Source organism: Salvelinus namaycush, chromosome 3, assembly GCF_016432855.1.
Source record: "Salvelinus namaycush isolate Seneca chromosome 3, SaNama_1.0, whole genome shotgun sequence".
Classification (NCBI taxonomy): domain Eukaryota; kingdom Metazoa; phylum Chordata; class Actinopteri; order Salmoniformes; family Salmonidae; genus Salvelinus; species Salvelinus namaycush.
Window position 1 is genome coordinate 46,807,756 of NC_052309.1, and position 21,471 is coordinate 46,829,226.

The 21,471-nt window shown below is 40.9% G+C and overlaps 1 protein-coding gene across 1 annotated transcript in view; it reads right to left on the reverse strand.

The window, feature by feature from the left end:
- LOC120031851 (disks large homolog 2-like) overlaps positions 1-21,471 on the reverse strand; it is a 198,358-nt gene that overhangs the window by 62,639 nt on the left and 114,248 nt on the right. The window contains exons 9-11 of the mRNA XM_038977671.1: positions 11,085-11,138; positions 5,402-5,452; positions 3,293-3,417 (exon numbers count right to left, since the gene is read on the reverse strand). Of these exons, the coding sequence (XP_038833599.1) occupies positions 3,293-3,417; positions 5,402-5,452; positions 11,085-11,138 (230 nt within the window). The remainder of the gene's footprint in view (positions 1-3,292; positions 3,418-5,401; positions 5,453-11,084; positions 11,139-21,471) is intronic.

Consider the following 21,471-nt stretch of genomic DNA (forward strand, 5'->3'; position numbering starts at 1 on the left):
TTACAACATTAACCATGTCTACACTGTATTTCGGATCAATTTGATCAATTTGAAAAAATGTGCTTTTCTTTAAAAAACAAGGACATTTCTAAGTGACCCCAAACCTTTGAACGGTAGTATATATATTATATATATATACACACTGCTCAAAAAATAAAGGGAACACTAAAATAACACATCCTAGATCTGAATGAATGAAATATTCATATTAAATACTTTTTTCTTTACATAGTTGAATGTGCTGACAACAAAATCACACAAAAATTATCAATGGAAATCAAATTTATCAACCCATGGAGGTCTGGATTTGGAGTCACACTCAAAATTAAAGTGGAAAACCACACTACAGGCTGATCCAACTTTGATGTAATGTCTTTAAAACAAGTCAAAATGAGGCTCAGTAGTGTGTGTGGCCTCCACGTGCCTGTATGACCTCCCTACAACGCCTGGGCATGCTCCTGATGAGGTGGCGGATGGTCTCCTGAGGGATCTCCTCCCAGACCTGGACTAAAGCATCCGCCAACTCCTGGACAGTCTGTGGTGCAACGTGGCGTTGGTGGATGGAGCGAGACATGATGTCCCAGATGTGCTCAATTGGATTCAGGTCTGGGGAACGGACGGGCCAGTCCATAGCATCAATGCCTTCTTCTTGCAGGAACTGCTGACACACTCCAGCCACATGAGGTCTTGCATTGTCTTGCATTAGGAGGAACACAGGGCCAACCGCACCAGCATATGGTCTCACAAGGGGTCTGAGGATCTCATCTCGGTACCTAATGGCAGTCAGGCTACCTCTGGCGAGCACATGGAGGGCTGTGCGGCCCCCCAAAGAAATGCCACCCCACACCATGACTGACCCACCGCCAAACCGGTCATGCTGGAGGATGTTGCAGGCAGCAGAACGTTCTCCACGGCGTCTCCAGACTCTGTCACGTCTGTCACATGTGCTCATGTGCTCAGTGTGAACCTGCTTTCATCTGTGAAGAGCACAGGGCGCCAGTGGCGAATTTGCCAATCTTGGTGTTCTCTGGCAAATGCCAAACGTCCTGCACGGTGTTGGGCTGTAAGCACAACCCCCACCTGTGGACGTCGGGCCCTCATACCACCCTCATGGAGTCTGTTTCTGACCGTTTGAGAAGACACATGCACATTTGTGGCCTGCTGGAGGTCATTTTGCAGGGCTCTGGCAGTGCTCCTCCTTGCACAAAGGCGGAGGTAGCGGTCCTGCTGCTGGGTTGTTGCCCTCCTACAGCCTCCTCCACGTCTCCTGATGTACTGGTCTGTCTCCTGGTAGCGCCTCCATGCTCTGGACACTACGCTGACAGACACAGCAAACCTTCTTGCCACAGCTCGCATTGATGTGCCATCCTGGATGAGCTGCACTACCTGAGCCACTTGTGTGGGTTGTAGACTCCGTCTCATGCTACCACTAGAGTGAAAGCACCGCCAGCATTCAAAAGTGACCAAAACATCAGCCAGGAAGCATAGGAACTGAGAAGTGGTCTGTGGTCACCACCTGCAGAACCACTCCTTTATTGGGGGTGTCTTGCTAATTGCCTATAATTTCCACCTGTTGTCTATTCCATTTGCACAACAGCATGTGAAATGTATTGTCAATCAGTGTTGCTTCCTAAGTGGACAGTTTGATTTCACAGAAGTGTGATTGACTTGGAGTTACATTGTGTTGTTTAAGTGTTCCCTTTATTTTTTTGAGCAGTGTATATATAGGACAAAACACACATCACGACAAGAGAGACGACACTACATAAAGAGAGACCTAAGACAACAACATAGCAAGGCAGCAAATTGGGCATGCTCCGCTCCGATACTCTGATATACACACCGCAAAAGTGTTAAAATGAACACTACAATGAGTTAGTTTAACACTTCTGATTTTGCTGTGTTGGTCTGATTTATTATACAGCTGGGTTGTATTCATTAGCGCACACCATAGCAAAAAGTTTACACCACAAAAAGGGATTTTATGCCGAACTTAAAATATCATTGTCACTTTCATCGCCAAATCAACTGAAATCAACTCCATATGTGTTTTGATGATACTTCAAGGTGATTTGCCCATTAAAAAAGAGAGTGATTGCATCTACCACTTCCATTGGTTGTTAGCTAAATGTGGCTAGTCACTCACTCAATCTTGTTTATTTTTACATCAGCAGTTGTCACAAAGTGCTTTACAGATACCCAGCCTAAACCCCCGAAGAGAAAGCAATGCAGATGCAGAAGCTAGCTGAAAAGTGTCTGTTTAAAGAAAACCAAACCTACTTTCAAGATGAGGAATCATCTAACATCAAGTTGTAAAATCCTGAACTTCCCCTTTAATTTACCCTGTCATCTTACTAACTATGTGGTACTCTAAGCATCCCAAAAGTCTTATTTTATGTAGAGTGCTCCCAGAGCAAAGCCTTTGAGTATTTCCTATTTACATTCAGCTAAAACGTAAGAGCAAGAATGTGCTTAGAATAAGTCATGTCAAGCTACAATCCCCCAGACGGTGAAGTGAATAAGTAACCACAAGAGGAGTGTGCCTAACTATAATACTTAAACGATGTCAAAACCCATCATGTCTTCTAGAGTAGGCCTTTTCCACTAATCTCTGTGCACATCTTAAAAACATAATTATAAATTGTATTATACAAATGAGAAAGTATGTGGAATTCTGGGATGTATGCCCCTGCAAGATAATCTCTAAATTGATTTTAAACGTAGAGTCAGTGGTAGACTTAACATCTAAGTGTGTGAAGCTAAACAGAAATTGTATATTTATGTTGGATGTAATTTAGGCTATATTGCTTAATTAACTCAGGAACTACACATGTGGAAGGAAGCACCTGCTTTCAATATACTTTGTATCCCTCATTTACTGACTTTATTTTAGCAGTTACCTGTAGTCTGCTGTATGTAGTACCACGTGAGATTTATATAGAGGTGTTTAGGGATAGTTTCTGGAATGAATGCAATCCCATGGAGAGTTAACGTTAGCCCAAAATAGTAACATGATGAACAAAGACAAAGCGAACAGAGATCTCTGTAACAAATTGTCAAAGAACAGCTCTCGGAAGTAAGATAACATTTCGGGAAAAATCTGAAAACAACCCTTCCAGCTTTTCCATTATAGGATAAATCCTTCAAAACATGGCACAGATATACTTAGATCCAATGATAGATCAGAGTCCTCGAGCCATCCATTCTGACAGCATTTATACCAGAGCATTTTGCCAACTCAATTTCTTCAGTGAAGATTTCATTTGTAAAGGGCTCGATCTATAGCACTCACCTTAACCTGCCATCCTCTGCTGCCGCGCCACCAGAGATGATCTTGGTGATGAAGATCCCTGGGTCATCGCCGACATGGGGGTTATCTGTCCCTCCAGCTATGCTGAAGCCCAACCCTGAGTTCCCCTGTAGAGCATGAAGAACAATGAATAATACATCTAGCAGTAATGTTACACTTCTATTCCTTATAATGCTAACCTGTAAACTGTCCTAAATTACATCCAACATAAAAATACAATTTCTGTTTAGCTTCGTGGGTCACACACTTAAAATGTTAAGTACACAACTGACTCTACGTTTAAAATCCTTTGACAAATTAGCGATTGTCTTGCAGGAGCATGTTTTCCCAGAATTCCACAAACTATCTAATTTGCATAATACAAGCCCCCAATTTACTAGAAACTAGTACCGATTTAGTATTTAGAGTACTAGAAATATGTCTGAAAACACGTTTTATAGTGAAAATAAATATAATTCCTAAGTATACTATTTGAAAGTGAGGAGAAGTGTTAGCATCAAGTGTAATGTCTGACAGAGTATACTAGACATACTGTATGTCTGAAAACATACTTTTATAGCAAAAAGTTATATAATTCCTAAATATACTATTTGAAAGTGAATAAACATCTAATACAAGTTCATATTTAGCTTTACGTTTGAAAAAAGTGAATTGACAATATACATTTATGAACATTTTCGTACGGGTTAATTTGTACGGGATCATTTTCAAGTTTGCACTTGACTGCAATGAAGTCCCCAGAAGATGACTTCATAACCGGTAAATATAATACAGAGGCGAAAGCAGAATTCTCAAAGCCAATGTTTCTGTGTACAACAACAAAGCTCTATCAGTTTTATGAGCCATATCCCCCTCGACACGTTTACAAAATGAATGTGGACGCTTTGATTAAATTGCTAGCTGATGGGAGTAGTGTCTACAGTTGCAAAATTCCGGGAACTTTCAAGAAATTCACAGTTTCTTCCCAAATCCCAGTTGAAAGATTCACGGAATTAGGTGGGAATAAGCAGGAAACCAAGATTAACCAGGATTTCTGGAAAATCAGGGAATTTATTGAAAGTTCCTGGAATTTTGCAACCCTAGTAGGGGCATCTCGACTAAAAATCCACCCTGTAGGCTGAGCTGACGGACACAGCTCAACCAGGCTGAGATGGAAGTAATGATAGCTAGCTCACTCAAGTGCACACATAATCAACGCCCATTGGCTAGATAGGGCAATGGAAGTGGAGTGCATAGATAAAGGGTCCTGTGAGGTGAAGCCTGAATACACAGATGTAGCGTCAGCATTAGCCACTCTAAAGCCACCCTGTTTATTTCTGCTCTTGCACGTCAAAGGGTGAGCTGTGCAGTGTGCACCAAAGGCTTCAGGCTCCGCTGTTGGATGAATTATCACTTCCTTTGGCTGAACTGACCTTTTCCTATTGTAGTTTATTGTTTCAGGTCACAAGGATCCTTTTGTAGCTGTCAAAATGTAATTCAGCAGCCAAGCTAAGCCTCTTATCGCCACTGAGCCTTGGGGATGTTAGCCCTGGCTTCTCTCATGCAAATGCTGTCCCAATTAAGGGCTGGCCTGCTCAAAATACCCACAGGACTTGGATGTTTGTGTTACTTAGCTTGTCTGGCTAAGATCAATTAGCTTTAGTGGAAAGTAAAACGGGTTCCTGTTTAAGTTTGTCAAAGGCACAGTAACCCCAGGCTTTCCTCTTCATGCACCAATTTGAAATATAAATGGTAACGCAATCACAGTTTGTTATTCTGTTATTCAGTTTGCGGAGTCATCTAGCTTCTCCAGCAGCTTCAAAATAGTATCAGTTAGCTTCTTGTTTTTTTTATTCCTCCCGTAACAGGTGTATGGGGTCAAGATCATTTGAAACATATTGGCCTATTAACTTATCCTGCCTGTCACATTCAACGATTACGCTTCCTAGTTTATGACCTAGTTTATGAAGCCCTTTATGGGACATGTCTGAGATGAGCATGAAACAGGATATGGCATCCCTCGTTCAATTTAAATGACTGCAATGTCCTCTCCGGGTCATTTTAAATCGAGTTTAAATAGAGCATTTTCAGATAGTGTGTTTATCAACTCACCCGCTCTAGTGTGATTTCTTCAAACTCGTATTCAATTGCTGTCCCGTTGACCTGTGGGAAAACAAAATGTAAAATCAATTATGTATACCCAGTACATAACTTAGTTTCCTATTTACAGACGTGTGAGCATAGTCAGGGTTGGGTAGGTTACTTTCTAAATGTAATCCGTTAGTTGCTCGTTACCTGTCCAAAATTGTAAACAGTAACGTATCTTTTGGATTACCCAAACTCAGTAATGTAATTTGATTGATTTGAGTTACTTTTAGATTACTTTCCTCTTAACCGCAAGCTGCACACACAGCTTTTTTTGCGGACATATTCTGTAACTTAAACCTGTTAAATCTACAGTTCCAAGGAAGAGGGAAACAATTGTAGACATGGTGGAGAAATTTGAGGCCTTTACTAGGAAGCTTGAGTTGTTCGATTTGGACTCGTCACCAGGGAAGGCTACTGCACTTCAGCACACTGAAGAAACGACAGGCAGAGGGACCAGGCCGCAGCATTGTCACAGAGGTGATGGAAGATTTCATCAAGCAGCTGAGGGACAACTTATCCACCAGATTTGAAGACTACAGCATGCCCAAGGATATCATTGCGTTTGTACGTGATCCTCTCACAGTCCACCCAGGTGGAGAATTCTCCTCCCTTGCTAAGAAAACTGTACCCTTGCTGGATGAGGCCGCAAATCAAACCGAGCTGATTGAATTCCAGACATCGATGCAAATCAGGGATAAGCTCAGGAGTGCTGAGTCCTTGTGTGCGTTTTGGGTGGCATGCTCAGAGGAATACATCACATTAAAGAAACTTGCATTTTATGTGCTAACGATGTTTGGATCGACATAAACCTGCGAGTCCGCATTTTCCTCTATGAACGCAATATAGACTCACAACAGGAACCGGTTTTCACATACAGTTGAAGTCGGAAGTTTACATACACCTTAGCCTGTGCCAAATACATTTAAACTCAGTTTTTCACAATTCCTGACATTTAATCCTAGTACAAAATTACCTGTTTTAGGTCAGTTAGGATCACCACTTTATTTTAAGAATGTGAAATGTCAGAATAATAGTAGAGAGAATGATTTATTTCAGCTTTTATTTCTTTCATCACATTCCCAGTGGGTCAGAAGTTTACATACACTCAATAAGTATTTGGTAGCTTTGCCTTTAAATTGTTTAACTTCTTATGGCTGCAGGGGCAGTATTGAATAGCTTGGATGAAAGGTGCACAGAGGTGCCCAGAGAAAACGGCCAACTCCTCAGTCATAGTTGCTAATATATGCATATTATTATTAGTATTGGATAGAAAACACTCTGAAGGTTCTAAAACTGTTTGAATTATGTCTCTGAGTATAACAGAACTCATATGGCAGGCAAAAACCTGAGAAAAAATCCAAACAGGAAGTGGAAAATCTGAGGCTGGTGATTTTGAAATCACAGCGAGATATGATTGAGTTTGCACTTCCTACGGCTTCCACTAGATGTCAACAGTCTGTAGAACTTTGTCTGATGACTCTACTGTGAAGGGGGGCCGAATGAGAGGATAATTAGTCACGTCTGCCATGAGGTGACCATTCTTTGACCATGCTTTGACCATGCTTTGACCATTCTTTGACCATCACATGAGAGGGATCTCCGTTCCATCGCTCATGTAATTCTCCGGTTGGAACGTTATTCAAAATGTATGTTAACAACATTCTAAAGATTGATTCAATACATCGTTTGACATGTTTCTACAGACTGTTACGGAACTTTTGGACATTTCGTTTTTAGTGAAAACGAAATGTCATTTCGGTTTTAGTTAACGCGCCTCGTGACTTTGGAATTGTTTACCAAACGCACTAACAAAAGTAGCTAATTGGACATAAATAACGGACATTATCAAACAAATCAAGCATTTATTGTGGACCTGGGATTCCTGGGAGTGCATTCTGATGAAGATCATCAAAGGTAAGGGAATATTTATCATGTCATTTCTGGTTTCTGTTGACTCCAACATGGCGGCTAATTTGACTGTTGTTTTGAGCGCCGTCTCAGATTATTGCATGGTTTGCTTTTTCCGTAACGTTTAAAAAAAAATCTGACATAGCGGTTGCATTAAGGAGAGGTATATCTATAATTCCATGTGTATAACTTGTATTATCATCTACATTTATGATGAGTTTTTCTGTTGAATCGATGTGGCTATGCAAAATCACTGGATGTTTTTGGAACTAGTGAACATAACACGCCAATGTAAACTCAGATTTTTTAATATAAATATGAACTTGTTCAAACAAAACATACATGTATTGTGTAACATGAAGTCCTATGAGTGTCATCTGATGAAGATCATCAAAGGTTAGTGATTAATTTTATCTCTATTTGTGCTTTTTGTGACTCCTATCTTTGGCTGGAAAAATGACTGTGTTGGTCTGTGATTTGGCGGTGACCTAACATAATCGTTTGTGGTGCTTTCGCTGAAAATCCTATTTGAAATCGGACACTTTGGTGGGATTAACAACAAGATTACCTTTAAAATGATATAAGACACATGTATGTTTGAGGAATTTTAATTATGAGATTTCTGTTGTTTACTTCCTGACTGATGTCTTGAAATGTTGCTTCAATATATCCATATCATTTTCCATCCTCATGAAGCCATCTATTATGTTTATTTTTTATTTCACCTTTATTTAACCAGGTAGGCTAGTTGAGAACAAGTTCTCATTTACAACTGCGACCTGGCCAAGATAAAGCATAGCAGTGTGAACAGATAAACATGTGAAGTGCACCAGTCCCTCCTGCAGCAAAGCACCCCCACAACATGATGCTGCCACCCCCGTGCTTCATGGTTGGGATGGTGTTCTTCGGCCTGCAACCTCCCCTTATTCCTCCAAACATAACGATGGTCATTATGGCCAAACAGTTCTATTTTTGTTTCATCAGAGCAGAGGACATTTCTCTAAAAAGTATGATCTTTGTCCCCATGTGCAGTTGCAAACCGTAGTCTGGCTTTCTCATGGCGGTTTTGGAGCAGTGGCTTCTTCCTTGCTGAGCGGCCTTTCAGGTTATGTTGCTATAGGACTCGTTTTACTGTGGATATAGATCATTTTGTACCTGTTTCCTCCAGCATCTTCATAAGGTCCTTTGCTGTTGTTATGGGATTGATTTGCACTTTTCACACCAAAGTACGTTCATCTCTAGGAGACAGAACGCGTCTCCTTCCTGAGCGGTATGACGGCTGCGTGGTCCCATGGTGTTTATACTTGCGTACTATTGTTTGTACAGATGAACGTGGTACCTTCGGGTGTTTGGAAATTGCTACCAAGGATGAACCAGACTTGTGGAGGTCTACAATTATTTTCTGAGGTCTCAGCTGATTTCTTTTGATTTTCCCATGATGTCAAGCAAAGAGGCACTGAGTTTGAAGGTAGGCCGTGATATACATCCACAAATACACCTCCAATTGACTCAAATTATGTCAGTTAGCCTATCAGAAGCTTCTAAAGCCATGGCATAATTTCCTGGAATTTTCGAAGCTGTTTAAAGGCACAGTCAAATTAGTGTATGTAAACTTCTGACCCACTGGAATTGTGATACAGTGAATTATAAGTGAAATAATCTGTCTGTAAACAATTGTTGGAAAAATTACTTGTCATGCACAAAGTAGATGTCCTAACCGACTTGCCAAAGCTATAGTTTGTTAACAAGACATTTGTGGAGTGGTTGAAAAACGAGATTTAATGACTCCAGCCTAAATCTATGTAAGCTTCCAACTGTAAGTCAGCCTGCACATCAACATCACATCCATCCATCAAACCCGACATCCACAAGATTGTCTCCGAGGGGAAAATAATAAAATAATTATAAAAGAATAATAAACAACTTCTGGCAGGTCATTTAGAAACAAAGTGGCGTTTCCAAGGATGTTTAGTGACATTTATTGGAAACAGTCGAGGGACAAAATGCAATTAGCATCACGAGGGAACAGCATGCTTCTTCGAGACATTGGATGATGCAACTTTCAAATAAAATGTATTTGTCAAATGCGCCGAATAATTACTTACAAGACCTTAGCCAACAATGCAGAGTAGGAAAATGCTGAATAAACTAAATGTAATTTTTTAAATAACGAGGTTATATACACAGGTTACCGACAGCGAGTCAATGTGTGGGTTATTCAAGATAATTGTACATATGTAAAGTGATTATGCATAGACAATAAACAAATAGTCCGGGTAGACATTTGATTAACTCCTCAGAAGTCTAATGGCTTGGAGGTAGAAGCTGTTAAGGAGCCTTTTGGACCTAGACTTGGCGCTCCGGTACCGCTTGCGTGTGGTAGCAGAGAGAACAGTCTATGACTTGGGGGCGGCCAGTCAGGAAGTCCAGGATCCAGTTGCAGAGAGAGGTGTTTAGTCCCAGGGTCCGTAACTTAGTGATGAGCTTTGAGGGCACTATGGTGTTGAATGCTGAGCTGTAGTCTATGAACAGCATTTTCACATAGGTGTTTCTTTTGTCCAGGTGGGAAAGGGCAGTGTGGAGCGTAATAAAGATTGCATCATTTGTAGATCTGTTGGGGCGTTATGCGAATTGGAGTGGGTCTAGGGTTTTGGGATGATGGTGTTGATGTGAGCCATGACCAGCCTTTCAAAGCCCTTCATGGCTACCGGCATGAGTGCTACGGGTCGGTAGTCATTTAGGACGGTTACCTTAGCATGCTTGGGCATAGGGACTATGGTGGTCTACTTGAAACATGTTGGTATTACAGACTCGGTCAAGGCGAGGTTGAAAATGTCAGTGAAGACACTTGCCAGTTGGTCAGCGCATGCTCTGAGCACACGTCCTGGTAATCCGTCTGGCCCTGCGGCCTTGTGAATGTTGACCCGTTAAAATGTCTTACTCACATCGGCTACGGAGAGCGTGATCACACAGTCGTCCAGAACAGCTGGTGCTCTCATGCATGCTTCAGTGTTGCATGCCTTGAAGCGCGCATAGAAGTCATTTAGCTCGCAATAGTTTGCAAGCCCTGCCACATCCGATGAGCATCAGAGGAGTTATAATATGATTCAATCTAAGTCCTGTACTGACCCTTGGCTTGTTTGATGGTTCGTCAGAGGGCATAGCGGGATTTCTTATAAGCGTCCGGATTAGTGTCCAGCTCCTTGAAAGAGGCAGCTCTAGCCTTTAGCTCAGTGCGGATGTTGCCTGTTATCCATGGCTTCTAGTTGGGATACTTTATTTTCACCCTAACTCATTAATTTATTATCTCACTCCAAATTGTGTCCAAATGGCTTTTTGAAGGACTTTGTCCTCCCAGAGCCAACAAATAGAAACCATCAATAATAAATATCTGTTAAGAGAAAAGTTCTGATGCCAAACGAAAATGCTGGATTTTGGGCTGTACAAATCAGTGGTCCTGTGTAGGTGTTTTATTTATAACAACTATCAATAATTCACAATAGTGGCCTTATTTGTTTTACCCATACACTGTATGTTGTGTTCCAGATAAATATTTAAGAATATAACGTTCGGCCATTGACAACCAGTGCTGAAAAGTCTTACCTGTAAAGACTACTTAAAGTGGGTATAGGGTTGCATGAAGTTGCATCTTGCACTCGAATCAATCCACATGGAAATATATGCCGTTCATACTTAAACATAATCAAATCAATTGCCGAAAATTGAAAAAGGAACTCACGTAAGGTACAGACTCCAGAGTATCCGTGTTGACAATTATTGGGGCGGGACTCGCCTGAAAAAGAGAGAAAAAGGGGGAGAGAAAGATAAGAAAAAGCAAGAGAAGCCTGGACCCACCAGTGTCCTACTTTTTATAAATGGATCCAAAGGACAGCTTCTGGATCATGTGGTGACTTCACCCTGTATCATGAAGAATTCCAGAGCCTCCTCCAGACGCTAGTGCTGTTGGAAACTATTCAGACCCCTTGACTTTTTCAAAATTTTGTTACGTTACAGTTAAAAATTTTACCCCCATTTTCTCCTCAATTTCGTGATTACAAACTTGTCTCATCGCGCCAACTCCCCAACGGGCTCAGAAGAGGCGAAGGTCGAGTCATGCGTCCTCCGAAACATGACCCCCCAAACCGGGCTTCTTAACACCTGCTCGCTTAACCCGTAAGCCAGCCGCACCAATGTGTTCAATTGACGACCAAAGTCAGCCTGCAGGCACCCGGCCTGCCACAAGTAGTCGCTAGACCACGATGAGCCAAGTCAAGCCCCCCGGTCAAACCCTCCCCTAACCCGGATGACGCTGGGCCAATTGTGCGCCCCCCTATGGGACTCCCGGTCATGGCCGGTAATGACAGGCTGAGATCGAACTACAAGCTGTAGTGAAGCCGCAACACTGCGATGCAGTGACCGCTGCGCAACTCGGGAGGCCGGTTACAGCCTTATTCTAAAATTGATTAAATATAGTTTTATTTTTACAAATCTACGCACAAAACCGCATAATGACATACCCCATAATGAAAACAGGTTTTAGAAATGTTTGCAAATATGTATTAAAAATAACAAACAGAAATACCTTATTTACATAAGTATTCTGACCCTTTGCTATGAGACTTGAAATTGAGCTAAGATTCGTCCTGTTTCCATTGATCATCTTTGAGCTGTTTCTACTACTTGATTGGAGTCGACCTGTGGTAATTTCAATTGATTGGACATGATTCGGAAAGGCACACACCAGTCTATATAAGGTCCCACAGTTGACAGTGCATGTCAGAGCAAAAACCAAGCCATGAGGTCGAAGGAATTGTCCATAGAGCTCTGAGACAGGATTGTGTCGAGGCACAGATCTGGGGAAGGCACCCCTGTATTTGGAGAGTTTCTCCCATTCTTCACTGCAGATCATCTCAAGCTATGTCAGGTTGGATGGGGAGCGTCTCTGCACAGCTACCTTCGCCCTAGTCTGAGGTTCCTGAGCGCTCTGGAGCAGGTTTTCATCAACGATCTCTCTGTACTTTGCTCCGTTCATCCTCTTTCCCTTGACTCTGACTAGTCTCCCAGTCCATGCTGCTGAAAAACATCCCGTCAGCATGATGCTGCCACCATCATGCTTCACCGTAGGTTTCCTCCAGACGTGATGCTTGGAATTCAGGCCAAAGAGTTCAATCTTGGTTTCATCAGAGAGCCCTTTAGGTGCCTTTTGGCAAACTCCAAGCGGGCTGTCATGTGCCTTTTACTGAGGAGTGGCTTCCGTCTGGCCACTCTAACATCTCTGCAGCACATGGTGGAGTGCTGCAGAGATGGTTGTCCTTCTGGAAGGTCACCTCCCTGACCAAGGCCCTTCTCCTCCGATTGCTCAGTTTGGCCGGGTGGCCAGCTCTAGGAAGAGTCTGGGTGATTCCAAACTTCTTCCATTTAAGAATGATGGAGGCCACTGTTTCTTGGGGTCCTTCAGTCCTGCAGACATTTTTTGGTACCCTTCCCCAGATTTGTGCCCCGACACAACGGACAAATCCTTTGACGGACATGGCTTGGTTTTTGCTCTGATGTGCACTGTCAACTGTGGGACCTTATATAGACAGGTGTGTGCCTTTCCGAATCATGTCCAATCAATTGAATTTACCACAGGTGGACTCCAATCAAGTTGTAGAAATATCTGAAGGATGATCAATGGAAACAGGATGCACCTGAGCTCAATTTCGAGTCTCATAGTATAGGGTCTGAATACTTATGTAAATAAGGTATTTCTGTTTTTTATTTGTAATACATTTGCAAAAAAATCTAAAAAACTGTTTTTGCTTTGTCATTATGGGGTATTGCTTGTAGATTCATGAGGAAAGCATTTATTTAATTCATTTTAGAATAAGGCTGTAATGTAACAAAATGAGGAAAAAGTGAAGGGGTCTGAATACTTTCCGAATGCACTGTATTTGCAGGTCTTTGACAGCCAGATACTTCTAAGCAATAAGATGGCTCCACATTATCTTCCAATAGCCTTTCCGGTGCTCACTCTTACAGAATGCCCTGAAAGGGAAAGGCTAGCTCAGGCAAGTGATTCCGGTGTCTTTCAGCCTTTTCTACTAATAATTCCGTCAAACCTTTCGATGTTTCCATCAAACAAAGCTCCTTCATATTTTTACACAAAGGCAAATTGTTTGGAGCAGGTAGACTGATGTGTGTGTGTGTTTGAGGCAGAATGGTGTTTGTGTGCAAAATCAATATCTCTGATTGAGACACTTTCTGCTTACACCGCACTGCTGCTAATTGACTGAATAGATTCTCAACCACACAATCTCTCTCAATCAGGGAGAGGAAGGACGAGAGAGAGAGAGCATGTGTCTATGTGTGCATGCACGTGTGCAAAGAGAAAGAGAGAGAGGAAGATTGATTTGAGTGCATTTTAAATGCACAGCACTCAAAGAAATCAATTGAGGCGCTATTCAGGATTATGATTATTATTCAAAGGCAGTTTATATTCAACCGGCAGAAAATGAATGTAAACCTTTATGCCTTTCCAGGAATACTAGACTCAATGTATGTTGTTAATTAGTTCACTGTTAATACAACCCCCTCCAAAATTGTGCAAGTCAGTCAAGCATTCACTGCAGACAAACAACTTATGATGCAGAATACATGCATCATCGTAAGAGTTTTTGCTTTGTACTGCAAGTGCTCTATGTTGTAAACTTGAATGCTGACAATTTTTTGGGACTCCATAAAACCACAATGGTCTAGGTTACACTATGTGTAAAGGAGGAGTGAGGAGCTAGATTTTCCCCATGCAATATTCATCGTAATGTCACACGCACGCACACACGCACGCACGCACGCACACACACACACACACACACTAGCTTGGTACTCAGCATGTGTGCAAGTATAAGTCATGTGCACACATCTGAATACATGCAGTACATACTGTAATATTGCGTGACTGCATTTCCAACCCATTTTTATCTTCCTCTCAGAGAAGCATATTAAGTCTGAGGCCCTATCTAAATTTCCTGTGATTCCTCGCATCCCATCTCCTCACCTCCTTCTCAACCGTATTGGACGATATGATCGGAAGTTCCTCCCTCCAATGTGTTTTGAGAAGGATGCAAGGAGAGATGATGCGAGGAATCGAGGAAAGACAAATTCAAAAAGGGCCTGAACCTCCAACAAACGGGACTGATCGGGATTCACTGGTCTGGTCTGATCTACATCTGGGGTTAATTAGGTGTTAATAACTACAATACACAGAGCATGTTAATTACAAGTCTAACACCGCGTCCCAAATGGCACCCTATTCCCTTTAAAGTGCACATCTTATGAACAGGTTCCATCAGGGTCTATTTAAAAGTACTGCACTACATAGGGAATAGGGTACAATTTGTATTGCATAAGAACCCTTTTAGCTATCGGAATTCCACCTCAAATGTATAAAACATGCAATAACTTGGCAATATCACGAAGCCACTCTGTCTGTGGATTACTGACGATTAGTTGGGGATGAAATGTGAAAATGTTTCTGCTGAAGACGGCTGCATCCCAAATGGCTCCCATAGGGCTCTGGTCAAAAGTTGTGCACTATATGGTGCCATTTGGGATGCAGGCAACTTCTTATATTTGACTGCACAATGTAGCAGAATATATCAACAACTATTTCAACCACTTATGCTACCAATGATTTAGCCTTTCACTGTTCACCTAAGCAAATAACGTACATGAACGTTTACAATGCCTTCAGAAAGGACTCATACCTCTTGTAACACACATCTTGTTGTGTTACAGCATGAATTCCAAATGGCTTAAATTAACAAAAGATTCTCACCCATCTACACACAATACTCCATAATGACAAAGTGAAAACACGTTTTTAGAAATTGTAGCGCATTTATTGTAAATGAAAAACAGAAATATCTCATTTACATAAGTATTCACACCCCAGAGTCAATACTTTGTAGAAGCACCTTTGACAGCAATTACAGCTCTGTCTTTCTGGGTAAGTCTCTAAGAGCTTTCCACAGCTGGATTGTGAAAATGTTCCATTATTCTATTCAAAATTCTTCATGGTCTGTCAAATTGGTTGTTGATCATTGCTAGACAACCATTTTCAGGTCTTGCCATAGATTTTCAAGTAGATTTAAGTCAAAACTGTAACTCAACCACTCAAGAACATTCACTGTCTTCTTGGTAAGCAACTCCAGTGTAGATTTGGCCTTGTGTTTTAGGTAATTGTCCTGCTGAAAGGTGAATTAATCTCCCAGTGTCTGGTGGAAAGCAGACTTAACCAGGTTTTCCTCTAAGATTTTGCCTGTGCCTAGCTCCATTCTGTTTATTTTTTATCCTGAAAAACTCCCCAGTCCTTAATAATTATACCCATAACATGATGCAGCCACCACTATGCTAATAAATATGGAGAGTGGTACTCAGTAATGTGTTGTATTGGATTTGCCCCAAACATAACACATTGTATTCAGGACAAAAAGTGAATTGGTTTGCCACATTTCTTGCAGTATTACTTTAGAACCTTGTCACAAACAGGATGCATGTTTTGGAATATTTTTTTTTCTGTACAGGCTTCCTTCTATTCTCTCTGTCAATTTAGGTTAGTATTGTGGAGTAACTACAATGTTGTTGATCCATCCTCAGTTTTCTCCTATCACAGCCATTAAACTCTGTAACTGTTTTAAAGTCACCATTGGCCTGGTGAAAACCCTGAGAGGTTTCCTTCCTCTCCAGCAGTTGAGTCAGCCACCGTACTTCTACACCTGCATTGCTTGCTGTTTGGGGTTTTAGGCTGGGTTTCTGTACAGCACTTTGATAAATCAGCTGATCTAAGAAGGGCTATATAAATACATTTTGATCTGATTAGTTAGGAAGGACACCGGTATCTTTGTAGAGAATGGATGCATTGATACCCCATCCAAAGTGTAATTAATAACCACCATACTCAAAGGGATATTCAATGTCAGCTTTCTTTATTTTTACCCATCTACCAATAGGTTCCCTTCTTTGCGAAGCATTAGCAAATCTCCCTGGTCTTTGTGGTTGAATCTGTGTTTGAAATTCACTGCTGGACTAAGGGACCTTACAGATAATTGTATGTGTGGGGTACAGAGATGAGGTAGTCATTCAAAAATCATGTTAAACACTATTATTGCACACAGAGTGAGTCCATGCAACTTAAAATGTGACGTTTTAAGCAAAGTTTTACTCCTGAACTTATTTAGGCTTGCCATAACAAAGTTGTTCAACACTTATTGACTCAAGAAATTTCAGCTTTTCATTTTTTATTAATTTGCCAAAAATTCAAAAAACATAATTCCACGTTGACATTAGGCCAGTGACAAAAAAAATCTAAATTGTATCTATTTTAAATTTAGGCTGTAACACAACAAGATGTGTAAAAAGCCAAGTGATGTGAATACTTTCTGAAGGCACTGTCATGTCTGCTTGTCATGTCCACTGGTGCTGATCAAAAAATAACAAAGGGGAAACTTTTATCCTGCCAGACTTATCTTAAGCTGTTACTTCAGTATGGGATGTTGAGAACCCTGTACTCCAATTTCTCAGTGCAGCCTCGTGCTCCAGTTCATTTTGCTCAATAATTTAAGGTGTAGTGCGCACTAGTGTAGTGCACCATGCATAGAAATAACAAATCTATAATTTACAAGAATTTGTTCACATGTAAAAACAGTCAACAACAAAAGCAGATAAAGAGAAGGAGAACAAGAGAGAGATTGAGAGAGGGGGAAATAGAGGGAGAGCTACATCAAGGTCGCGGCAAAAAAAACTAAGTTGTGGTCGGTCTTGGAGAATGGTTTAAATGATGGTGGGAAGTAGATGAGGGAAAGGTAGTCCCAAATCAATGTAGTCCCTCCTGGATCAATGTAGTCCCACCCCACTGTTCCTAGGCTGTCATTGACTTTTTAAAAAATGTTTATTTAACTAGGCAAGTCAGTTAAGAACTAATTCTTATTTACAATGACGGCCTAGGAACAGTGGGGCAGAACGACAAATTTGAACCTTGTCAGCTCGGGGATTCGATCTAGCATCCTTTCGGTTACTGGCCCAACGCTCTAACCACTAGGCTACCTGCCGCCCCCCTGGATAGGGGTAAGCCCATCAGAAGACAAGGAGAAATAAGTACTATGTTGCTTACACCTATCCAATCCCTTCAGGAGTGCCCGGGGAGGAGAGTCTACCCAGCAAACAGGGAACCTTCCCAGAACATTAGCTAAGATTCCCATTAACTTCTAGTCAGGGTTTTCTTACATTAGGATGGTAACATCCCAAAAACATTCAAATAATGTTTTTGATAATTTTTTGTTGTTGTTGTAGAAACTGATTTTAATGAAATATCCTTAAAATGTTCTTCTAACGTTCACAAACACTTTGTGCACAAAATTTGTAACAACCACCACAGAACATTCTCATTAGGTGTCATGCTCGTCTTCGGGTGAAAGAGAGGAGGACCAAGGCGCAGCGTGATAACTATACATCTTCTTTTATTTGAAGACGAAAACGAAACGAAGAACACTGACAAACTATACAAAACAACAAACGACCGTGAAGCTATAAAACGAAAGTGCAGACACAAGCAACTAACGTAAAGACATAGACAATCACCCACGAACTACCTAATGAATATGGCTGCCTAAATATGGTTCCCAATCAGAGACAACGATAGACAGCTGTCTCTAATTGAGAACCAATCTAGGCAACCATAGACATACATACACCTAGACTAGACACTATAACCAACTAAGCCACAGCACCCATAAACATACAAAAACCCCTAGACAATACAAAACACATACATCCCCCATGTCACACCCTGACCTAACTAAAATAATAAAGAAAACAAAGATAACTAAGGCCAGGGCGTGACATTAGGTTTCCAGGTAATGTAATAACACAATTTAACAGTAATGTTTTTAGGACACTGCCGCAACAAAATGTGAAAGCAATAGAAATGGTTCAGAGAAAACATTACGGTAACGTTCTGCTAATGTTGATGGAGAAAAACACCCATAACGTGCAGGGAACATTCCCAAGATGCTCTCATAAAGGGATAGTGGGATGTTATGACATGATTGTTCCAATAACATTCCATAAACATTCTTCAGCAATCATGTTTCGATTCAATGAAATTGTTTCTGAGAAAACATTACTGGAACGTCCCGCTAACATTAATAATGGAGATGTCATCTGAGACACCTACAGTATAACAAGATTAACAATCTCTTTTACAAGAGAGACCTAGCCAAAATACAGCACACAAAGTTGTAGACACATTTACAACATAAAACACAAGGCACTGCAGTTTAAAAAAAACATACATTTACACATTGAACAGCAAGATGGTTTGGGAAAGTGTGGCGCAACTAGGGTTCAAAACATTGACAGCCCCCCCCCCCCCACTTAATTTTCCATTATAGTGTTTAGGCTAGCTTTCGACTAATTTAAAGAGACAAGCTTGTGTAATTTCAGGACCTTTTGAAGCGCATTTCAACCAGAAGGGGTAGAGCACTGGAAAGCTTTTTTCCCTAGCTCTGTACCGGCCTCAACAAAACACAATCATGTGAGAGCAGGCAATAGTTTTAATTGGAGCTGTCTCAATACGGCCTTATAAATAAAAACGTACCACTGATTTAATCTCCGATGAACTAAGGAAGGCCAAGCCACTCTCGGGTACAGTGATGTGTGAGCGCTTTGGAGTTAGTGACAATCCTCAGCGACCCAAACCTCACTCCCTGTTCACAGGCATTTCCCCCACTGCACTAAAAGCTGATATGGTGAATCCCCTTCTGAAGAAAAGTAATCTAGAATCTTCAGCTCTTAGCAATTTTCGGCCAATCTCCAACCTATTCTTAAACAAAATTCTGGAGAAATTGGTTTTCAAACAGCTAAATAATTTAAGTGCCAACTGTATTTTTGTAAAATTCCAATCTGGTTTTCGGGCCCACTACAGCACAGAGACAGACTGACGAGTTTCAGAAGAAAGTCTTTGTTTCTAGCCATTTTGAGCCTGTAATCAAACCCACAAATGCTGATGCTCCAGATACTCAACTAGTCTAAAGAAGGCCAGTTTCATTGCTTCTTTAATCAGCACTACAGTTTTCAGCTGTGCTAACATAATTGAAAAAGTGTTTTCTAATGATCAATTATCCTTTTAAAATGATAAACTTGGTTTAGCTAACACAACATGCCATTGGAACACAGGAGTGATGGTTGCTGATAATGGGCCTCTGTACGCCTTTGTAGATATTCCATAAAAAATCTGCCGTTTCAAGCTACAATAGTCCTTTACAACATTAACAATGTATTGTATTTCTGATCAATTTGATGTTATTTTAATGGACAAAAAATGTGACCCCAAACTTTTAAACAGTAGTGTATGTACAATAAATGTCTAATACATTGTCATGTGATTGCAAATATTTGTCATACTGTGTTTCTACATGGACTGTTGTTACATTAAAGAAACATTAATGGGCTGTTCAACATGTCATTCTGTCATTCTGGGAGCATAGGAATAACATTCAAAGAACATTGAGGGAATGTTTTGTGCACACATATACAAACATTACAAGAATGTCATCACAACTGGGCAGATCTCGTGTCATATCCCCACAATGTTCCCACAAGCTAAAGAAATATTTTAGGAACTTTAAAATAACATAAAAAAGTGTGTTCTGGGAACGTTCTTACAACATCAGGTGAATGCTTTTTTTCTCAACTTAATAGAAACATTGTAATCATCAGCACAACTGGACAGTTTTGTGTTTTGGGAACAAACTGTATCTCGTCATATCACCACAAAGTTACTCCAACCTTAAGAAATGTGTCAGAAAAAAATGTGACGTCCCCACAATTTCCCCACCAGACTGTTCCCACAACCTAATGAAATATTCTGGGAACCTTTAGAAAACTGACAAAATGTGTTCTGGGAACGTTCCTGCAACGTCAGGCGAATGTTTTATACATTGTATAATCATCATTACAACTAGACCGTTTTTGTGCTATGAGAACATTTGCCGTAACCTAACAAATGTTCTGGGAACTTTCACAGAACCAATTTTGGTTTGCTGAGTAGGGGGTGATTTGGGATTCAGGGGTAGAGAGAGGAGTAGAGATGAAATGAGAGTGGAGCACAGTAAAAGAGGAGAGGACAATATAGCAAATGAGAGATTAGTGATACAGAGGAAAAAGGTCCCATTTGGGATGCAACCATTCTCTGTTCAGCTCCATATATCAACGGGAAACCCTAGTAAAACTAGAGTGCTGCATTGCCTCATTGAAATCCTGTAGCCTTGGTGATGGATGTTCCGACATTATTTGCTCATGGCACACATCCCCGTGGCAATTTCAGTCGTGCTACGGTTGCACAAACATTATTCATCGGACCAATAAGCATGCATTGCATCAAGGTTTAAAGCAAACTTTTACTAGACGTCACACATCATCCCATTGTAATTGCCAGGATTGGTTATGTATTTGGAATTGGGAAGTCATATTTTTTATTATGGTCTGAATTTTTATGTTATGGCATATCTGTCAATGACAGATAGACAACCAAACAACCCAAAAACTGACTGACTATCAGATCTGACACTGACAGATTTTTCCCATAGGGAAGTCCAACACTGACACTTTACTATACTGAACAGAAACATACACACAATATGTAAAGTGTTGGTCCCATGTTTCATGAGCCAAAATAAAAGATCCCAGAAATGTTCCATTTGCACAAAAAGATCTCAAATTTGTGCACACATTTGTTTAAATCCCTGTTAGTGAGCATTTCTCCTTTGACAAGGCAATCCATCCACCTGACAGGTGTAGCATATCTAGAAGCTGGTTAAACAGCATGATCATTAAACAGGTGCACCTTGTGTTGGGGACAATAAAAGGCCACTCTGTAAAATGTGCAGTTTTGTCACACAACACAATGCCACAGATGTCTCAAGTTTTGAGGGAGCGTGCAATTGGCATGCTGACTGCAATAATGTCCAACAGAGCTGTTGCCAAATAATTTTATGTTAATTTCTCTACCATAAGCCACCTCCAATGTCATTTTAGAGAATTTGGCAATATGCCCAAACGGTCACACAACCGCAGATCACGTGTAACCA